The following is a 20,501-nucleotide window of genomic DNA, read 5'->3' as shown; positions in this document are numbered from 1 at the left end:
CTAATTTAACAAAATAAATAAGTTTCGTTTCTTAGAATTTAGGTCAATTATACAGATGTATATGTAATTATATTTAGCGGATTGTGTGGTCTAAACTTATTAAAGGATGAACATACATATAAATACCTGAAAGCTAAAAACGAAACTTATTTATTTTGTAGGAAAATACAGGAGTTCACTCATGGTACACCCAGGGGTATTTTTGTAATAAATTAAAACTCCAAGTGCTCATTTGACACCAAATTTGCTCATATGGGCATTTTGCTCGTTTACTCATTTGCTCATTTTGTAATAAAAGTGTTTGCTCATTTTCTTAAATGAGTAGAAATGCTTGCTCATTTATTTATTTGTTCATTTTGTTCATTTGCTCATTCGCTCATTTTGCTCATTCGCTCATTTTGCTCATTTGCTCATTCACTCATTTTGTTCATTTGCTCATTCGCTCATTCGCTCATTTTGCTCATTTGTTCATTTACTCATTTTGCTCACCATGAGCATGGTACATCCAGGTGTACCATAAATATTCTCAAAATACAGTGTGAATACCCACCCAATCTCGACGAAAAAACGAAAAGCGTTATCTTATTTTTGGTGAAATTTTTCTAACGTGTCGTTGAAGTTGATAACAAATGAATCCAAAGGGAAGTTGGGGGACCCTATTACACTTGCAAAACCTTTGAATTTTCTATGCTAAGCAGCCACCACTCACTTTGATTTTATTAAGGATCAGTCATCTCAAAGCAACCCTACACAGTGTCTATATAATACTCGAATTAGTCCCAATCTTTTTGTTCATTAAGCTATACATATAGCAACTTATTTCATTTTGTCATCTTAAAGTTCCATACATAAAAAAAAAAAAAAATTTAATTTTTTTCTAATTAAATTAAAACATGAAGCAACAATCTGCACCAACTACTGTTGGTGCTGGAGAGTTCTCTACTGGTCTTTGTGATTGTTTTTCTGATATTCCTCTATGTAAGTTCCTTTCTCTAATTTGTTTGGGTATTTTGGTGTTTTATCTTCAATAATTAGAAGCACTAGTAATTTTAAATAACTAGCATTTGGGCTCGAATATTGCCTCGGGTTGGTATTGTTTTTCAAACTTGATATGCATTTTTTTTCCATTCCCATTAAATATTGTATCAGAGCTCGGGTTGCGGGTCTCGTCTAAACTGGGTATTTGATCGCTACTGGATAAGGATATACCTCGATAGGATGTCCAGCCCCTAAGAGGATTATTTCTCTGACCTTTCCAGTTAGCTCTGATACCATGATAAATTTCAAATTATATGAAAATGGGCCTGGACAACCCAATATGGAGGAGGAGAGTTCGGTCCACATACAAGCTCAAAGGAGGTTCCATACTAAAACCAATTGGCTATAATAGGAGCAACTCCTCTAGCTTATATTGTGGGACTTTCTCTCCTCTTTCTCCAATGTGAGACAACTCACATGTCCACAACATACATGGGGTTCAACAAATATATTACTGAAAACTCAACATTTAAAAAGTACAAATATAATAACGTGGATACTTAAAGTATGGATAAAAGTTGGTTGAGATGGTAATGGGTCCAGATCCTCTAGAGTTTTATGAAAACTCTACAAAGTAGAGTTGAATCCTGACCATATATTATAAAATCAAGGGCTCATGATTAGCGGGAAAGGAAAAGATATAGGCAGGATATATATTCGGGGGGAAAATAGGGGGGATTTTTGGGAAAGAAAATACAAGCCTTTGATTTCTTAATCAATGACTGATATTTAACGAACTCTACCGTGTAGAGTTATTTTGGAACTCTAGAGAATCTCAACACATTTGTACATATAATGCATAATCCTAATATTATTTAGTTAAATTCAAAATTATGCAGGTGGTTTGACATGTTTGTGTCCATGCATTACCTTTGGACGTATCGCAGAGATTGTTGACAAAGGCTCGCCATGTAAGTACTATTACTAATTAAGTTTTTTTAAAGTGACACTAATTAAGTAGCTAACTATGCCTAATGATGTATATATTGATGTTATTGCATATAAGTTTGCTTTGATATTTTTGTTAGTTATGATTTATGGACGTTGTCTTATTTTGCATTTACGCCATGCTCTATTTAACTTATAGACTTTGTTAGTTTTGATTAATGAAAATCAGTTGTGATAAAAATATATATCAATAACTCCACATAACAAATATCACGAATTCGTGATACAAAAATTATTAAAAGAGACGGTCTAATTTTAATATAAAAGTAAACCTAGTAATAAATAGATTAAACTAACCGAAAGAAATTAACCTAGTCACTATTGGACTAATTTTCTTTTTAATATTGAGCTTACCATTGCCTAATCTATACAATATTGGATTTGATCTCGAGACCTCAAGTACATATACTAAAGTCTTAACCACAAGATTAAGTTCTTTTTAGTGTTATTATAATAAATTATTATATTAATAAATAAAATTTTTTCTTACCCTGGGATATCCCGGGCCTAATAACTAGTTTTAATTTAAAAGTAGGCGGTCTTTTACAAGACAAACTCTTCGTGATATACCATTGAATATTGAAACATTTTTTTTATCAATAATCATTATCCTAATAAAATCAGGTTCAATTCGTCTAACGAATTATATATAATCATGAATAGTGAATTTAGTTCAACAAAAAAAATTATAGAAAATTAATTAAATTTATGATATTGGTCCAGTCTTTTTGTATCACCACTGTTGTGACTTGTTATATAAACCCACAAAACATACAATGAGTATTAATTAACAAAATCATTGATAGTTACTTAAATTTTGGTTGTATCACCTATACAAATATATTAAAAGGCGTGCATAAATAAGAAATTGTGTCACGTGGCGCTCTCCCTAGAGAGTTTTAGTTCATGTAATAATCCATGTATAATAATTTTTTTAGAAATTGCATAGTATAGGGTTTGATCCCAAGACCTCAAGTACATATACTAATGTCTTAATAACCACTCGACTAAGTTGTATTTAGTGTTATTATTATAAATTATTATATTAATAAATGAATTTTTTTCTTACCCGGGACATAGCCTGGGGACGCCTAGTTGATTACTGAATCTAGTATATTTTTTTGTGGGGATGGAATATATAAATGATTATGAAGAACTAATTGAATTTGTTTATATTGCGGAAATTGCAGCTTGTGTAGCAAGCGGGGGACTATATACACAGTACACTACTGATGTTGTTAACTGGGTTTCAGTTTATATTTTTTTTTTTTTTTTTGATTGGGAAATTAAGTCAGCTCAAGGGCTAACCCCTACCAAGGCTACTAGCTTTGTAGGAACTACCAGCACATTGGCTGGTAAAGCATGCAAAGCATGCTAAGGAAATACCCCAACATAATGTTGGGGGTAAGGATCGAACCCCTGACCTCAAGGATCAGAGGGGAGTGCTCTACCACATGAGCTAGCTCCTCATCCTTCGGGTTTCAGTTTATATATTCATGCGTATATCGTTCTAAGATAAGGGCACAATATGGAATGCCAGAGAACAGTTGTGGAGATTGTTTTATCCATTGTTGTTGCGGAACTTGTGCATTATGCCAAGAGTACCGTGAACTACAACATCGTGGTTATGATCCTGCCCTTGGTAATAATCTTTCAAAATTACTTGTTACTCTGATTTATCGTAACTTGATATTTTTCGTCGCATAATATAGTGCTTGTTTCTTTTTTATACGGTCTCTAAGATAAATATTTGACTTTTATTAATAAAAAATAGAAAAAGTTGATATTATAAAATTGTATATTGAGACGAATCTAACAAGATCCCACATAAATATGTTTTTATATATATACAAATGAGAATATTTGGTCGAAATTTTTAAAGTTTTACTTCAAAAGAGAGAAACCAGTATTATTATAAGACGGAGGAAATATTTATAACTGAACTTTGGGTTAATTAATGTTGCTTCTTTTGTGTTTATAGGATGGCACGGTCAGAAGCAAAACCAAGGACTAGTGGCTCCGTCGATGCCAGGTGGCATGACCAGATAGGCTGCATGAAAGAATGAAGAACTTTAAATTATAAGTAGTTCATGTATTTGAACCCCTAAAAAAACCTCCATTAAAACTTGCATGTTTTTTTTTTCAATTAGTTCTTTCAATGTAGAGGTTAAGTATTAATTCACCTGAGAATTATACCTAGGCCGCTACTCTGTTTCTCACTAAAATCCTAGTCTCTCCTACTCCTAGTCTCTCCTACTCCTTTTTCACCCGTTAAAGCTCTATTTTCTCTTTTTATTTTCAGTTTTTAGTTCTCCTTCTCTCCTACGAGAGTTGTGAGTATGGTTTTTTTTTTTGTTTTTAGGTATGAGAAATTATTCTCATTAGTTGAAATTCGAGGCTCAACATAAATTATTGGACTTTGGATGCGGTAAACATGGCTCGATCAAGAATGTTTTTTCCAAAATTTGTCAGAATGATATACTTCCTCATCAATAGTTGCTTGATTCAGCAAATACAAGGGGATTGCGCTGTTCGATCTGGTTCATTGTAGTTTTTTCGAAGACAAATTTGATTTAACCTTGTTTGGTTGTATCTTGTTTTTCTTTAATATCTATTGTAATTCCGTTTGGCCTTCAATTAATGAAATTTCTCCTTCTAAAAAAAGTATTAAGTAACCTATAGCTTGTTTGAAATGTCAAACACAAAAATTTTGGGAACTGGATGAACATCGTGAATGACTGAATGTGGAAGAAGTTTCGTACATATCGAAGTAAGGAGAAAATATGCCTCGGTTGTCGTGTGAATTAAAAGAATGAAAATAATAAATTGGGCTCTTAAAAAATAGGTTAATGAGATTAGAACTTGTGACTTGATGCATATGAGGCCCTTTTATTACCACTAGTCCATTTTAATTTACTTTGTATAATAAATTAACAATATAATAAAAAATACTATTTGAGGCCTTTTTATTTGGAAGCCCGATGCGGTCGCCCACCCCGCACATGCCTAGAACCGCCCCTGAGTGGATATACTCTTAGAAAAAAAGGTAAGACATAGAACTAGAAGTATACTACACATTGCCAAAAAGAAAAAAGAAGTATACTACGTCTACGTACTATACATGCTCTGGTGTGTGGTCCTAGTACAACGAGTTGGATAGGCCCACCCCCATTAATAGCTTTGGCGGCTTCATCAATTCAAGACCTAAAGTTCTTTCGTGTTGACTAAGAGTCTACGGCTAGTTTTAGCAACCTAATTGGCCGAGTCAACTTTAGGTCTACGCGAAGAGTAGATGTGTTCATAAATATCTATTTGATTGATTCGGGCGATCAAATTCGATTTTTTGTTTTCGGATATTTCAAATTGGATATGGATTGTCAATATTCAATTTCGATTTCAGTAAATATCCAAATACATGATTTTTTTTCAAAATTTTCGGATACTGGAACAGACATACGTTTTCAAGACCGAATATCGAATGATCTGATCCGAAACTTATTTTATAAACTTTCTCTTTGAAAAGTCAATTTTTTTTAGTTTTCAGATACTGGATCCGACCCGATTCAAGATTTCGAATATTCGAATTTTACAGATCAAATTCGGATCACATTTTTCCTTATTCAAAATTTCGGATCTGACATGCAAAATGAACGCCCCTAGACAAGAGTAAGACGTGCGTGGACCAAAATGTTATGTGTTAAAACTCAAAAATAGTACATGGAACGTATAGTGACTCCTATTTAAATATAGCCATTCTTTTTTTTTTTACATGAAGACCTTATTTATTACATAATAGCATTTTTTGCAGCTATGCGTGCGTGTCATATTAACTTTTTTTTTTCTTAAATAGTTATTCATCAATGTTACAAAATATTTGATTCAAACAGACATTTATAATTTTTTTTATTTTTTTTATGTGTTTTTCTTAAATCAATGTTTCGTTGGTTTTAATAGTTATTTGTTCATTATTATCCAAATATAATATTGAGAGATGGAAATGCAAAGCATGAGAAAGCTTGTGCTCATATAAAGTGGAAGAGTTTGTGTATCAGGTTCAATCATTGAATATTAATAAAGTGGAAGAGTTTGATTTGTGTAATAGAGATTATTGAATACTAATCAACATTTAAGTTTCAAAATATATCAATACAATTATTAATATGAAATTCAAGTTTTTATTTTTCCTTCTGATTGTGTGAATCAAATTATATTGTCAATTTAATTTTTTATCAAAGTTTTTCAGACATATTTAAGAAGAGAAAATTATTCTCCTTAATTTAATATTTAATTGAAATTTTAAATTTAATTTCATTATTGTTAACTTTTACAATATGCATGGCAAGTAGGAAGAAAAAAAGATTATTTACTATATATAGCAATTTAAATTCATTAAAGGTATATCGGATTTTTTGTAAGGGAGACACCATCTTCCTCTCCCCTTCACTCATATAATAGAGATACGCTAATTCATAATCAAAAGTATCAATTTATATGAGTCACCTTTGTGACTTTGTTAACATATAGTTATTCCTTGTTACAAATTTTTTTTACAAATTAAAGTCAACTTTGTACATTTACCCTTAAAAAATCTTTAATTTTATCATTTTATCCTTACTTAAAGCATAGTGACCATTATCTTATAGACAGTGAACCAAACACATGTTTGAATTAACCACTAGAATATATGCTATAAATAAGGTCACTATGTCAAAATAAAGGTCATTATGTGTTTTTCGCACATCATTTGGCACGTCTAACCAAGGATAGGAGTTAACTCAAGTGGATAGAGTGCTCCCCCTTGGCCCCCGAGGTCAGGAGTTCGATCCTTATTCCCAACATTATGTTAGGGTATTTCCTTAACATGCTATACATATTTCAATCCCATTCGTGCCAAATATAAAGTGGAAGTAATGCTCATTATTAAAAAGATTTATACCCTAAATATATATGACAACTAATATAAGACGAATGGGATTGAAATTTGTTTAATATTATATTTGTCCCATAATAATTAATACCATTCTCACTAATTAATACATTTTTCAATACACATTCTAAAATGGCAAGATTCTACACTCGTCCTTAATTTAATAAATCGATTAATTGAAAAAACTCGTATAAATTTGGTGCATACTGATTAGTGTGCATCCATACATGTTATGTAGGTTCTAATGATTACAACTTCTACTATTTTATCTTTCTCACTCTTCAGATTTCCTTGCCTTTTCAGTTTCTCTATCATACCTGCTTCATTCTCTCTCTTCAAGTTTTTACTCTGTTTTTCAGTTTTTGTAATATAGTTGATTATACAATTGAACATGTTATAGAAGATTAGAATTATATTGTAAGATTCGATATAGTGTTTTTGTGTGTGGTATAGTGTGCTTCTCTATGCTATAGTATGTTTATTTGTGATAAACGCTTTTTTGTGCTATAGTGTGTTTGTGATATATACAGTGTATTTCTTTCTGATATAGTGTATTTGTTTGTGATATTGTGTGTTTCTGTGTAATATATAGTTGATTATACAATTGAACCTGTTATAGAAAATTAGGATAATATTGTCAGTTTCGATATAGTATGTTTGTATGTGGTTAAGTGCATTTCTCTATGCTACAGTGTTTTTTTGTTTTTTTTGCAAGAGCTATAGTGTTTTTTTGTAATAGTGTTTTTTTGTGTTATATTGTATTTTACTGATATAGTGTATTTCTCTCTTATATAGCATATATGTTTGTATTAGTGGGTTTTTGTGTATTATAATAATCTGTCTCGATTCACGTATGTGAGCCTGGTGCACACTAATTTTATTATGAACCAAGTCCATACAAGTCGGTTGTAACTTGTAAGTTTAATTAGACCCCATATATATTCTAGTAATATAACAACAATTAAAAAATATTCATATGTTCCACCAATAAATAAAAATTCATATAAATCTCCTAAAACTCTCCACCGAGTAAAATGCATCAATGGAACAAATGGATAATTCTCCAATTAATTTTGACAAATTAAATATGACCTAGAAGAAAATAAACCTATTTCTATCTTCTAACAGTTGACTGACCTTTATACACTTGCCAGACCCTGACAATATCCTAGCTTGAATTTTCTATGCTAAGTAGCCACCTCTCACTTTGATGTTATTAAGGATCAGTCATCTTAAAGCAACCCTACTCAGTGTCTATATAATACTCGAATCCCAATCTTTTTGTTCATTAAGCTATACATATTACAACTTATTTCATTTTGTCATCTAAAAAAATATTGTTTCAATTTTGTTTTTTGCATGAGATATATATATAGACACTAATTCTTTTTTGTGATTGAATTAAAAGATGAAGCAACAATATGCAATGGAAATTCCAGTACATGCACCAACTATTGTTGGTGCTAAAGAGTTTTCTACTGGTATTAATGGTTGTTTCTCTGATGTTTCTCTATGTAAGTCCATTTCTCTTTTTGATTTTTTTTTTTGGGTATTTTGCCATTTTATCTTCAATATTAGAAGCACTAGTAATTCTAAATTCATAATTCTAATAATATTTGGTTAAATTAAAAATTATGCAGGTTGTTTGACATGTTGGTGTCCATGCATTACCTTTGGACGTATCGCAGAGATTGTTGACAAAGGCTCGTCATGTAAGTACTACTTCCTCTGTCCCAAAATGTAGTTCCCATTTCATTTTGCACAGTTTTCAAGATGTACTTTTGATTTACGATATTTTTTATTTCTTTTTTTTTTGATAATTTGTCAGTTTCATTTCATTAAGCAAGTCAAAATGGATATAGCCTCTACTCAAAATAGGGTATTCCCCCACTAGGTGGGCGACGTTTTCATAGTGCTTAAGCACACCCTATAGAGAGGAGTCCACCTCCATTGATAGTTACATTTGATTTTGGATTACAAAATGCTTATGACAAACAATGAAACAAAACCTAGCAACAAACAACACCAAAAACAACATGAACATGATCATCTCCAAACTCACTGGCTATTCTGCCTACCCACAAACTCTACCAAGTTGCTTCTCACAGCCCACGCGCACGATCCATTCCGCCTACAACCATGCTATGAAGTCCGATTTTCTGTGAATGCCTTGCTTTGCCATCGAGTCGGCAACAAAGTTCGAGCTTCTCCCTTTGTGAGTGATTGAGATGTTTAGGACTTTCTTACAGGCATTCCTGATGAAGTTAAGGTGGAAATTCATATTCCATGGGCCTCCTTTCTCATTGTTACACCACATGACGGCATTTGCCGAATCTGATTCAAGGAGCAGGGTCGAGTTTTTTGCGATTTCGGACTTAAGAGTAATTGATATAGCCCTATGAATGGCAAGAATCTCTGCACAGTTGATCTCAATAAATGGACTTGGGGAAGAGAAGATGCACATAAATTCTCCAAGATGATTTCGAAGAATTCCTCCAATTGCCGATCTTGAACTGGAGTTACAAACCGAAGCGTCTACATTCCACTTAAGAACATTTGTAATTGGGGGGGACCATGGCATGTATGAAGGCTTGATAGTGAGAACTTTGTCACTGTTGCTGCAGCTAATCCAATCCAAGCATTTCGGATTTCTTTGAATATCCGTAGGGGTATAAGGAAATTTTTCACCCCACCCGCTTATCCACCATCCCATCCTTAATAAGATCAACTCTTGTAGATTTTTTAACGACGAAGACGATTCACCAAATATTCTGAGATTTCTTTCCTTCCATATTGTCCACACAATGATGAAAAAAGCAGCAGCCCATACTTTTTGAAAGAAAGGATTTTTTTTCTTCATCCACTTCCACTGGGTGAAAGCATCCATCAGGTTTTCTGGGAATACCCATTTGCAATCCCATAAGTTCAACCACCAATTCCATATCATTCTAGATTTATCACAATGAAGTAGAAGGTGCCCACAAGTTTCTGGATTTACTCTGCATAACGGACACATGTTTTCATCCATAGGGATGATACCAATAGATGCAAGCTTGTCTCTTGTGTTGATTTTGCCAAGTAGAGATATCCACACAAAAACCTCAATACGATGCGGTACTAGACCCCTCCATACACCTTTGAATGCGTCAGTTTGCATTGGATGCTTGAGTTTTTCAAGTTCATATGAAAAAGACTTTGTGCTGAACCTTCCTGACTTTGAATAAGACCATATCAGCTTGCCATTTGCACCTTGATCAAGGAAGACTTGATTAAGGACTGCATCCAATTCCTTTTTTTCACATAAGTCCTGCGGCCTAAAGTTCCTTTTCCAACAAAAGCTGATATTACAAATTTTTTTTGACAGGGATATTACGAATTTATACATTGAGATGAATCTAACAAGACCCATAATGAATATGTTTTTTTATATACATTAGTAAGAATATTTAGTCAAAGTTTTTAAAATTTGACTCCCAAAATAATAGAAATGGGAATTATATTTTGGGACGGAGGAAGTACTACTAATAAGCAACTTTTTTTTAAGTAACACTAGCTAAGTAGTTAGCTATGCCTAATGATGTATTGATGTTATTGCATAAAAGTCTGCTTTGATATTCTGTTAGTTATGATTTATGGATGTTGTCTTATTACGCATTTACACCATGTTTTATCTAACTTATAGACAGGGTAGATGAGGGTGTGTAAGGAGTGCAATAGTATAGGTCCCCAAAATTATGAAGGTCCTAAAATATACATATTATTTTTTAAAAAAATTACTTCATATTTGAGGAGATGACCCTTGTTTTCCACTCTTAATAAATTTTTCAATGATCAATCTTTAAATTTTCAACCTCCCTCTCTAATATCTCAACCTTCCATCTTTAATTTTTTTTAAATTTGGGATCTAATTTTCATGTTATAACAAAGGCCCCAAAATCTTCAAGACAGTCTTGTTATAGACTTTGTTAGTTTCGATTAAGAAAAATCAATTGTGATAAAAAATATAGTTCCTCCGTTTAGAAGTAGTTGCACCATTTGTATAATGTTTACTATTCACATGTTATACTTTGATTGTCTTTGGTGATATATATTATAGGAAAAACATAATCATATGAGATCCTGTTAGATTCGTCTCACTGTATATTATTTTAATATCTACTTTTCATATTTTTTATTTATTAATAATTAGAGATATTAATATTTGAAATAATGCATTGATATATCAGTGAATACTGAAACATTTTTTTTCCCAACTATCATTATCTTAATAAAATCAGCTTCAATCAGTCTAACGAATTATAATCATAAATACTGAATATAATTCAGCAAAAAAAAAAAAGAATTTTAGAGAACTAAACTTATGATATTGGTCCAGTCTATTTGTACCACCACTTTTGGGACTTGTCATATAATATTCCTTGATAGCTACTTAAATTTTGGGTGTATTGATTACTAAATTCTACTCCCTCCGTTCCATAATATAGTGCCTACTTCATTTTTGGTGGGTCAAATTTTAAAATCTTTGAACGAATATTCTCATTTGTATATATATCAAAATATATTCATGTGAGATCTTGTTAGATTCGTGTCAATGTGTAGTTTCATAATATTAACTTTTTATATTTTTTATTGATACGGAATTGAAGATATTAAAGGTCAAAGTCACGTGTCTTGGAGACCGTGTAAGAAAGAAACAAGCATTATATTATGAGATGGAGGAAATACTATATTTTTGTGGGAAATATATCAATCATTATGGAGAAATAATTAAATTTTGTTTATATTGTGGGAATTGCAGCTTCTGGAACAAACGGGGCAATATATTCACTACTCATGTTTTTAAGTGGCTGTCATTTTATGTATTCATGCATGTATCGTTCTAAGATGAGGGCTCAATTTGGAATGCCAGAAGATAATTGTAGAGATTTTGTTGCCCATTTTTGTTGCGAAAGACGTGCATTATGCCAAGAGTACCGTGAACTACAATATCATGGTTATGATCCTGCCCTTGGTAATAATCTGTACCTCTTTGATTATTCTTTAAAATAAGTCTACTTTTGTTACTTGAAGTGTTTGTTCTATTCGACATAAAACAACTGAATTGAACTGATTGTAACCGAACTGAATCGAACCGAAATAAATTGAATTATAACTAATAGAAATGATAATTTGAGCTAAAGTGAATTGAATTGATTGTAACTGGACTGAAATGAAAATAAGTTGGGGAGAGGCCTAATTTATCTTGACTTGATAATTTTTATTGATAAAGAGTAATTAAAGTATTTATATACTGAACTTAGGGTTAATGTTGCTTCTTTTGTGTTTATAGGATGGCAAGGTCAGAAGCAAAACCAAGGACTAGTGGCTCCGCCGATGCCAGGTGGCATGACCAGATAGGTTACATGAAAGAATGAAGAACTTTAAACTAGTTCATGTATGAAAAACCTCTGTTTGAGTATTGTACTAAATTGTTGTGTATGTCTTTTGCTTTCTTTTGCATATTGAAATTATGATTTTCTTGTTTCTGGAGAATTCAAGTGTTTATATATGTTCCTCAAGTCTTATTAATAAAAATTACCTGATGAGCAAATTTTATGTAAATTCAGAGCTAAGATTTGGTATACATAAATAAAATAATGTGTTTCATTATCTATAATAGAGATATTATAATGTTAGAACTTGTTCTCCTCATCATAAAACAGTTGAACTGGACTGAACTGAAATGAATAGTGATATGTGAGAGTAAAAGTATTGTCCAGAGCTGAACCGAACTGAATTGAACTGAAAATAAGCTGGGGAGAACATTAGTACATTTATCATCTCCTTGGACACAAGCAAAATAGAAGGTATTTTTTGCATTTCATAAACTGTTCTATATGTTCTTCCTCAACATCAACATGTAAGATGGATTCACATATAGATATTGATTATGAAGCTAAATGTTATAGAACAACCATGGACTAGATTGATTCAATTGATATCACAAGTTGGCCAATATGATGGTGCTTTGTGCTTATTCAGAAGAGCGAAAGACTATCGTTTCCAATACAGAAATATGTTGCAAGTGTATTTATGTAACTTTTTCTGTTACAAAGTGGCAATACAAGGTCCATGCTTAAACATTGAGTAGTTTCACATATAAACAGCTTATTATTATTCATTATCATTAGGTTGCCATTTAACTATAGCCAAAGTATGTCGACCACCGCAAGCTATGAGGTTAGCTCGCCAGCGCCCTTCGGGTCTATCCTCCTCACTAACGCTTTTCGGAGATGGGAGATTAATGGGGACCTCCATCGGATGACCAGTAGTGACCTTTCTCCCATATCCTAAACGGCCATGATCGCCTCGTCCAAACTGCAAACAAGTAAAAGAAGAAACAAATTTGACTTGAGGAAAACAAAAGAATCGATTGAGCGTGTGAATGTTGTCATCATTTTATAAATGTTATAAGCCAATTTGATTGTTTTTCGGGATAACCAGATGGATTTAAGTATAAGTATCATCTTCGAGTTCATAAGCTAATCTTGCATAATGTCAGCCATGCTATTAGCCTCCTCCCTTGTAGCTTAGGAGAACTCGATATCTTATAGCCAGTTTCGCAGGCTTTGGTAATAAATAATGGTAACTGTAAGGAACTTATAAGTAAAGTTGTGAAGAAAGTTTCATACCAAAGTTACACGGAGTTACCCGCTCTAACCAATTGTTTCTCATGCAAAGGTCTCCCAGTATATAGAACTTCTAGTATATTTTCTAATAAACCAAAAGATGACTCGGAACCAACTCATCTGTGCATATCGCCACTAACCAGTTTTATGCAATGTACATAAACTGGATGGACATGCAAATTGAACACTGAGATCTACATAAAGAGTAGTGATAATTGAACGTAAATTCAATCATGTTGTCAGACGGACTAAGCTTATAATCGATCAAAATGACCAGAACGCATGGTAAAAAGAGGTGCAGAAGGTGCTTACAGAATATATTCGTCCATCTCGTGTCAGTGCAACTGAATGCGTTCCTCCGCAAGACACCTGATAAGTCAATGCCACTCTCAAAGTCTGAATTGAGCCAAAAATAATAATAGAACAACTGAAAGAGATCATGACCAAAATTATCGAGTCATTCATTTTAATGCAGCATTAGCATTCCCTTGATAAGCCTCCTAACTTCTTAAGAAAGATATTACGAAGCTACTAGCATTTTCTTTATGCAATGCTATCCTACCGTAAAACTTCTTTTGTAGATGACGTACAAGGACCAAGATGGCAAGACATCATCAAAATATACAACCATTTCGCTATTTGCAAGCTCACATGGGTAACAGCTCACAAATCATGCTCATAATATCGGTGGTTTCAGTAATGTCTTTGTAGCCAAATTTCTGAGGAAGTTTATCCTAATGTCCATGGTAATACTTGTCCATCCACGAATACCTCTTCTTCTGCATATATTTTCATTATCACTTCAGAGATGGTATTGGGTGGTCTTGGGATCTGGGGATATGTGAAGGATCATACCTGAATTATATCTTCTCCGGCCAGAAGTTGAACCTTTTGTGGCAACATTTTACTGCTCTTGTCATCTCCAAATCCAAGCCGCCCATGTTCTCCTCTACCCCAACCATACACCTAAAGGAACATTCAGGGAGGAATGTGCTCAGCAACCAAAAAGAATAAAGGAAAAAGATCATACTGTAAGCGAGAAGCATAACGTCTTCCTGTTCATCTTTTATATCTATGATTTGTATTTCAAGTTTCAACTTTCAACTAATTAATTGCATGATAGTAGAGCACGATATGAACAGATAAAAGAATGGTGAAAATATTTCAGATTCTTTTTAGAAAAGCTTTCTGAGCAATCATCCATAAAATAGATAAGGTATACTTATGAAAATTAGCTGATAACTTGTACGTGTCATGCACTGGAAGAATTACCCATTGTTACTTGTAGGTAGAACAATTTTTATCCTTGACAGTTACTCAAAATTAGCAACATATTGGAGCTAAATGATCCTTAATGTGGGAGGAGTTACTAAATCAGAATTGCAAGGAGCATGGTAGTCAAAGAGCTATAAAATTTTGTAGCGGTAAAAATACAAAAAAAAGGTGTGAACAATAAAATGAAAATATGCATCATTAAGTATTGACTTCTAATTTGTAAAGATGAATTAGGCAATTAGCTGCTTCTTGAACAAATGAGCATACCTCTCCTTCATTCGTCAACGCAGTCGAATGCCACCCACCAGCAGCAATGTCGACCTAGTTCATCACAAAGGCAACAACATTAAGAATCAATGTTTTAAGTTTTTTTCTTAAACAAAGCAGCAAAATATTGAAGCTTCATGCATGACCAAATGGTAATCCTAAGTTGACAAACAGATGAACTTTTTCTTTTACAATTGTTTGTCTGGCTCAACCTCCAAAGTACTCCCTCCCTATAACACTAAGCATATTTTATGGCACGTGGATTACTTTCATTATCATAGCATTGAGAAGATAGATGAATGTTCAGATAGTCTGAGATAAATGTTAAGATAAAAATGTCATAATAAAGGAATAACCATTGAGAAGATAGATGGTAAGATACAGATCAGGCAATATTATACATCTCCAACTTACAGAAGTGACAGTAACAGTGCGAATACCAAGTGCCAGAGAGAGAATCGCAGCAGTATAAGATGAAAACACAACAATTATATGATAAAGCAGGATGGTATAAGAAACCATGACACATACCAGTTTAAGACCAGAAAGCCCTTGTACACGAATAGGCTGTGATCTTGGTTGAGTATCTCCAGTTCCAAGCTGTCCATATTCATTATTTCCCCATGCCCATAAGGTTCCATCTTCTTCAAGAGCCAAATTATGAAATGCTCCTGCTGCAATCAATTGCACCTTTTCGGGTCCTTGTACTCGAACAGGGACATTTATTTGCTTACTGGTGAAAATCAAAGACAAAGGATGCTAGGATGAGAATTTGAAAGAAAAGATGATACACATGACTCACCCATGAAGAAGTTTTCTTGCATAATGAAGGAAAGTATCAATCTTTTATCCTACAATACAACAAAACACTTCATATGAGCAGAAGGTGCAAGTGAGAGGATCTTACATATCTCCAGGTGGCCATGGCTGACCCCACGTCCATACGTGTCCTTCACGTGTAAGGACCACTGAATGTGTACCCCCAGCAGCCACCTAGAAGATTGAACAGTTACTTCAACAACCAGGTCTAGAATTGCAAGAACCTCTATATATAATATTCGAGACACAAGTTAATAAGCAATTTTTGTTTTACAAGTTTAATGGGGATCCAAGCAGCTTCCACCTATCTCCCTCTCAAACTTGGAGTTAAAAAACTAGCCATTTCTACCATTCCCCATTACCCTCTCAAAGTAGGATTCACATGTTGCATTTTTACTGCACGAGATATATACATAAAAGACACAGAAGGGAAAGAATTATTCTAGTCAAAAGCAACAATAGGAGCATGAATGCATGATCCTGGAGGTCTCACTCATCACAACCAAAAGTAACAGAACTAAAGAGTCTAGGCAAATTTTGAATACGGAACCTGGCGAACTTTCAGCTTGGGTGCACAACGTTGTGGTATTACAATGTCCCTTCTCAAAAGTCTACCAGTTTCATCCTTCTCAGGATCTTCACCACACTGCCCATACTCATTACCACCTACAACATATACACGAAGATACAATCAAGCTCAAGTACTTAGAGGTTGAGTATTGAGCTTTGAGACAGCAAAGACTGTTTGTTCTAGTAAAATCAAATTTTACATCCAAACCTCTCAATTTACCTTACTTCTTCCCAATACAACATGAACTTTGAAATGATAAATTTAAGGAACAAATAAATGCGCCAAACTAACTGTTCACTCAACAAGAATTACAAATTCAAAATTCAAGATTAGAGACATAACAGACACAAATTTCATATCATCTAGTAAAATAGGATAACTTAGCTCAATCCTCTAGTTATAGCACCAATGTTACTTGTAATCAAGTATTCTGGTAACTGGGTTATTTTACATTAAAAGAAGTCCATGATTTTGGCCCAAAATGAAGTGTCAAAGTGTCGACACCCATCTCAGAGCATCAAGGATCATAAAATGAACCATGCGAGTAACATTGTATAGAACACATTAACAAAAAAACGTTTTGCAGGAAAGCAAACTGAGAAACACGAACAAAAGATAGATATATCTATACCCCAAGCATAAGCGCGGCCTTGATCATCAACAGCTAAGCAATGCCACCCACCAATCGCGGCCTGAATCAAACACAACCCACATTACTTCCACCAAAAACAAAGTGAACTAGCCAAATGTAGTACACAATATATTTCTGTTCTAGCTGTTGATTTACCTGTGCAATTTTCACCTTGGCAAGAGCTTTAACCTGACTAGGAACATTCTCACTCTTGGTCTCAGGTGGTTTCCCCAAAGTACCTCTTTGGTTCCATCCCCATGTAAACAACTATAACAACAACACAACAAACACACACATACACATACACAAATCAAACAAAATTCAGCTAATCAAAATCACTCCAAAACTACAAACTTTTACCATAAAATAAATAATCAAGCAACACCCAGTAAAAATTAAGCTTAATTCAAACACAAACTAAAGCTTCCAGCACAACCCAGAAAAACAAAAGATTCAAGCTAAGATTCCAGCACAACCCAGAAAAACAAAAGATTGAAACTTTCAATCAAACCCCAAAAAAAGAGCAAAAGAAATCAAAAACAATGAAAAAACAAAAGATCATATTTTAGGAGAGAGAGGGAAAAAAAAGACCTTGCCATCTTCACAAAGAGCAAGAGAGTAACGACTACCACCAACAACAGAGGAAACAGTGTAGTTTTCAAGAGCTTTAATTTGGCAAACCCTTTCTCTCTCCTCATTGTTGCCTATTCCTAATTGACCATCTTCCCCTGAACCCCTGCCACCATTAAAGAACCATCAAAAAAACCCATTAACATAAGATTAAGCATGAGAAAATAACCCAGAAAAAATAATGAAGAAAAAAACAGTTGAAAAAGAGACCAAGCTATGACGGCGGTGTCTGAAGACATAAAGTTCAGGTGAGAAAAACAGGAGGAGAAGACGGCTAGAGTGACGGAGTTATGTGTGAGTTGTGGGTTGTGACTTGTGAAGTGGAAAAAATGAGATGAGTTTAACGTGTTGGTTTTGGTTTAACTTTAACTTTAACTTTGTTTAGGGTGTTTATATGATTTTTGTACTTGTATTATGGTGTTGTCTATACTCTTTATACAATAATTAGTGAGGCTAAATGATAAGAATAGCTCAAATTTAAAATATTAGGGTAATCTTTCGATAATGATGTGACATGAGTGTTAGAGCCTTAGAGGAAAAGGTTTTTGCCGAATATAGAATGATTGAAAATAGGTTTTTGGAATGAATATCGTAATTTTATGAGCGCGCATATTTGAAACTTGAAAGTAAAAAATGTACAATTTAGAATAAAAGATCAGATGTTATCTATTCTTTTCATTTTAATAAACATACAATTAGATTAGCTCAAATTTAAAATATTAGGGTAAATCTTTCGATAATGATGTGACATGAGCGCTAGAGTCTTAGAGGAAAAGATTTCTGCCTAATATAGAATGATAGAATGCAGGCTTTTGGAATGAAAATCGTAAATTTATGAGCGCGTAGAGTAAAAGAATGTATAATTAGAATAAAAGATCAGATGTTATCTATTCATTTTTATTTTAAGAAACATACAATTAGATTAGCTCAAATTTAAAATATTAGGGTAAATTTTTCGATAATGATGTGACATGAGTGTTAGAGCCTTAGAGAAAAAGATTTTTGCCTAAAGTAAAATGATAGAATGCAGGCTTTTGGAATGAAAATCGTAATTTTATGAGCGCACATATTTGAAACTTGAAAGTAAAAGTGTAAAATTTAGAATATAAGATTAGATGTTATCTATTCATTTTTATTTTAATAAACATACAATTCATTATGAAAGAACATAATATAGAAGATTATAACATTAATATGATAAAAGAACATGTAGGTATATTTAAAAAAAAAAATGTGCAAGTTTAACGGTCGCATACATGGAGTTAAATATGAAAAGAGAAAAAATTGACCTATTATCTCTATTCTATATGGGAAGAGGGGTAGGACACCAAAATATTAGAAATCCTATTTTACCCTCATTACACCTCTATTCTAATAACTACTTACTTTAATTAAAAAATAAAAAATTTAAAAATAAAAAAAAGAAACTACCTAATTAATTTTAAAAATAAAAAAAGATATTACCAAAAGAAAACTATCAACAATTAAAGTATTCCTAATTTATTCGATATAATTAACAATTAATTTAATTTTCTACATCGTATTTTCGCACGCATCGCGTGCATATAAAAACTAGTACCAATTATAACTTAGGTGCATAGAGGCACAAACTAAATGCCATATTATTCAGAGCATCAAATATGGTAAAAGTTCACACACTAACATGAGGCTCGTTGGAAGACAATGATTATATCTATGATTATATCATATGCTTAGAATCTTCTTTAATTCATTATTGTTTTGAATTTAAACTGTTTTGGTTCCCTCATTCTAGTAATTCTCACATCATGTCATTCCTAATTGCATCATTTGAGGAAATTGAAAGATAGGCTAAAAGTAAAAAAGAATAAAATAAAGATAATCATAATATAATATAAGATTGCGGTAAAATTTTCGACTTTTGATGAGTTTTATGGCAGTGCTTGCATCTATTATCATAGGTCGTGATGTGGTATGTTATAGTTCGTGCTCCTTCCTACAACTAAGCTATTGTTGCATATGCCAAATTTTCTTGAAAAGTAATAAGCAATAACAATGTAATTAATACACTAATTGACGCATAATTTCTAAATTAATTCTAAATTAATGCCATTTTAGGAAATTTATTTATATGATGCATTCCTTAAAACAATGATATATAAGTACTAAACTCATGTTTCATGCTCTTTGATGACCATGACCATAGTATGGGTAAATATCATATCGAAAAATCATCAAGGTCATGAATGAGAGTTACATGTGACTCCTTGTATTCATCTCCTTGTATAAATTACATTGTTTTCATTTTTCACAAATTATCCCTTCAGATCAAGACTATATTCTCTTGCAATTTCTTTGAAGTATAAATGGAGTATGGCATCCACCATTGTAGAAGTGAATTCCTCTCATTGATTATAACGTGATATAATCAGAATTTATTAAAATCATATTCAAATTTATTAAAAACTTGCCTAATCTAATCTCATGTTGTGACTCATTATCTAAAAGTATGACCGCGTTAAATTAAGCAAAAATTTTATTGTACTTGGTAACTTGATAAAGTGTGAGATAGGCCCTGTTTGGCACTAGCGTTTGAGGTAGCGGTTAGCGGTTGGACAAGTTTGAAACGCTACTTAAGAAAATTATGAGTGTTTGGTAAGGTAGTGGTTGTAATAGCGGGTAACAGTTGGAGTAGATTATGAGTAGCGGTTGTGGAACGTTACTACAAGTAACGTTTGAGACTTAGAG

The 20,501-nt window shown here is 32.9% G+C and overlaps 2 protein-coding genes and 1 long non-coding RNA gene across 4 annotated transcripts; 2 read left to right on the top strand and 1 right to left on the bottom strand.

Annotated features, from left to right (window-relative positions):
* The first annotated feature begins 788 nt into the window (after nt 1-788).
* LOC104905798 (uncharacterized) lies at nt 789-4,661 on the top strand. The gene is made up of 3 exons (XR_791794.4): nt 789-978; nt 1,878-1,949; nt 3,968-4,661. It is a non-coding gene; the product is annotated as an uncharacterized LOC104905798 (long non-coding RNA).
* A 3,481-nt stretch (nt 4,662-8,142) lies between these two features.
* Nucleotides 8,143-12,514, top strand: LOC104905802 (cell number regulator 10). Its single transcript, XM_010694439.4, has 4 exons — nt 8,143-8,427; nt 8,554-8,625; nt 11,712-11,924; nt 12,243-12,514. The coding sequence occupies exons 1-4, from the start codon at nt 8,322-8,324 to the stop codon at nt 12,308-12,310; spliced, it is 459 nt and encodes a 152-aa protein (XP_010692741.1). The 5' UTR covers nt 8,143-8,321; the 3' UTR covers nt 12,311-12,514.
* A 386-nt stretch (nt 12,515-12,900) lies between these two features.
* On the bottom strand, nt 12,901-18,149 carry LOC104905810 (ultraviolet-B receptor UVR8). 2 transcript variants are annotated; one of them, XR_007271634.2, is made up of 12 exons: nt 17,985-18,149; nt 17,736-17,880; nt 17,301-17,411; nt 17,145-17,205; nt 16,493-16,608; nt 16,031-16,116; nt 15,655-15,856; nt 15,124-15,177; nt 14,437-14,547; nt 14,144-14,360; nt 13,894-13,950; nt 13,198-13,270 (listed from the first exon to the last, which is right to left on the bottom strand). XR_007271634.2 is itself a non-coding variant. In XM_010694447.4 (11 exons), exons 1-11 carry the CDS (start codon nt 18,011-18,013, stop codon nt 13,067-13,069), a joined length of 1,176 nt encoding a protein of 391 aa, XP_010692749.1. In that variant the 5' UTR covers nt 18,014-18,145; the 3' UTR covers nt 12,901-13,066. The 2 variants fall into 2 exon arrangements, 1 of the variants encoding a protein (XP_010692749.1); XM_010694447.4 differs by lacking the exon at nt 14,144-14,360 and having other exon boundaries at nt 12,901-13,270; nt 17,985-18,145.
* Between the last annotated feature and the right edge of the window lie 2,352 nt (nt 18,150-20,501).

The sequence above is a fragment of the Beta vulgaris genome, chromosome 2, assembly GCF_026745355.1.
Source record: "Beta vulgaris subsp. vulgaris cultivar EL10 chromosome 2, EL10.2, whole genome shotgun sequence".
Lineage (NCBI taxonomy): Eukaryota > Viridiplantae > Streptophyta > Magnoliopsida > Caryophyllales > Amaranthaceae > Beta > Beta vulgaris.
This window is presented reverse-complemented; position numbering and strand designations above follow the sequence as displayed.

Bases quoted from the DNA above. Each gene is read 5' to 3' on its own strand.
- LOC104905802 (XM_010694439.4), top strand. From the start codon at position 8,322: ATGAAGCAACAATATGCAATGGAAATTCCAGTACATGCACCAACTATT. The intron at 8,626-11,711 runs GTAAGTACTACT...TGGGAATTGCAG, and splicing joins TGTTGACAAAGGCTCGTCAT to CTTCTGGAACAAACGGGGCA. The intron at 11,925-12,242 runs GTAATAATCTGT...TTGTGTTTATAG, and splicing joins TGGTTATGATCCTGCCCTTG to GATGGCAAGGTCAGAAGCAA.
- LOC104905810 (XM_010694447.4), bottom strand. From the start codon at position 18,013: ATGTCTTCAGACACCGCCGTCATAGCTTG. The intron at 17,412-17,735 runs GTCTTTTTTTTC...TTGTTGTTATAG, and splicing joins CTCTTTGTGAAGATGGCAAG to TTGTTTACATGGGGATGGAA. The intron at 16,117-16,492 runs GTTCCGTATTCA...TCAATCTTCTAG, and splicing joins CCAAGCTGAAAGTTCGCCAG to GTGGCTGCTGGGGGTACACA.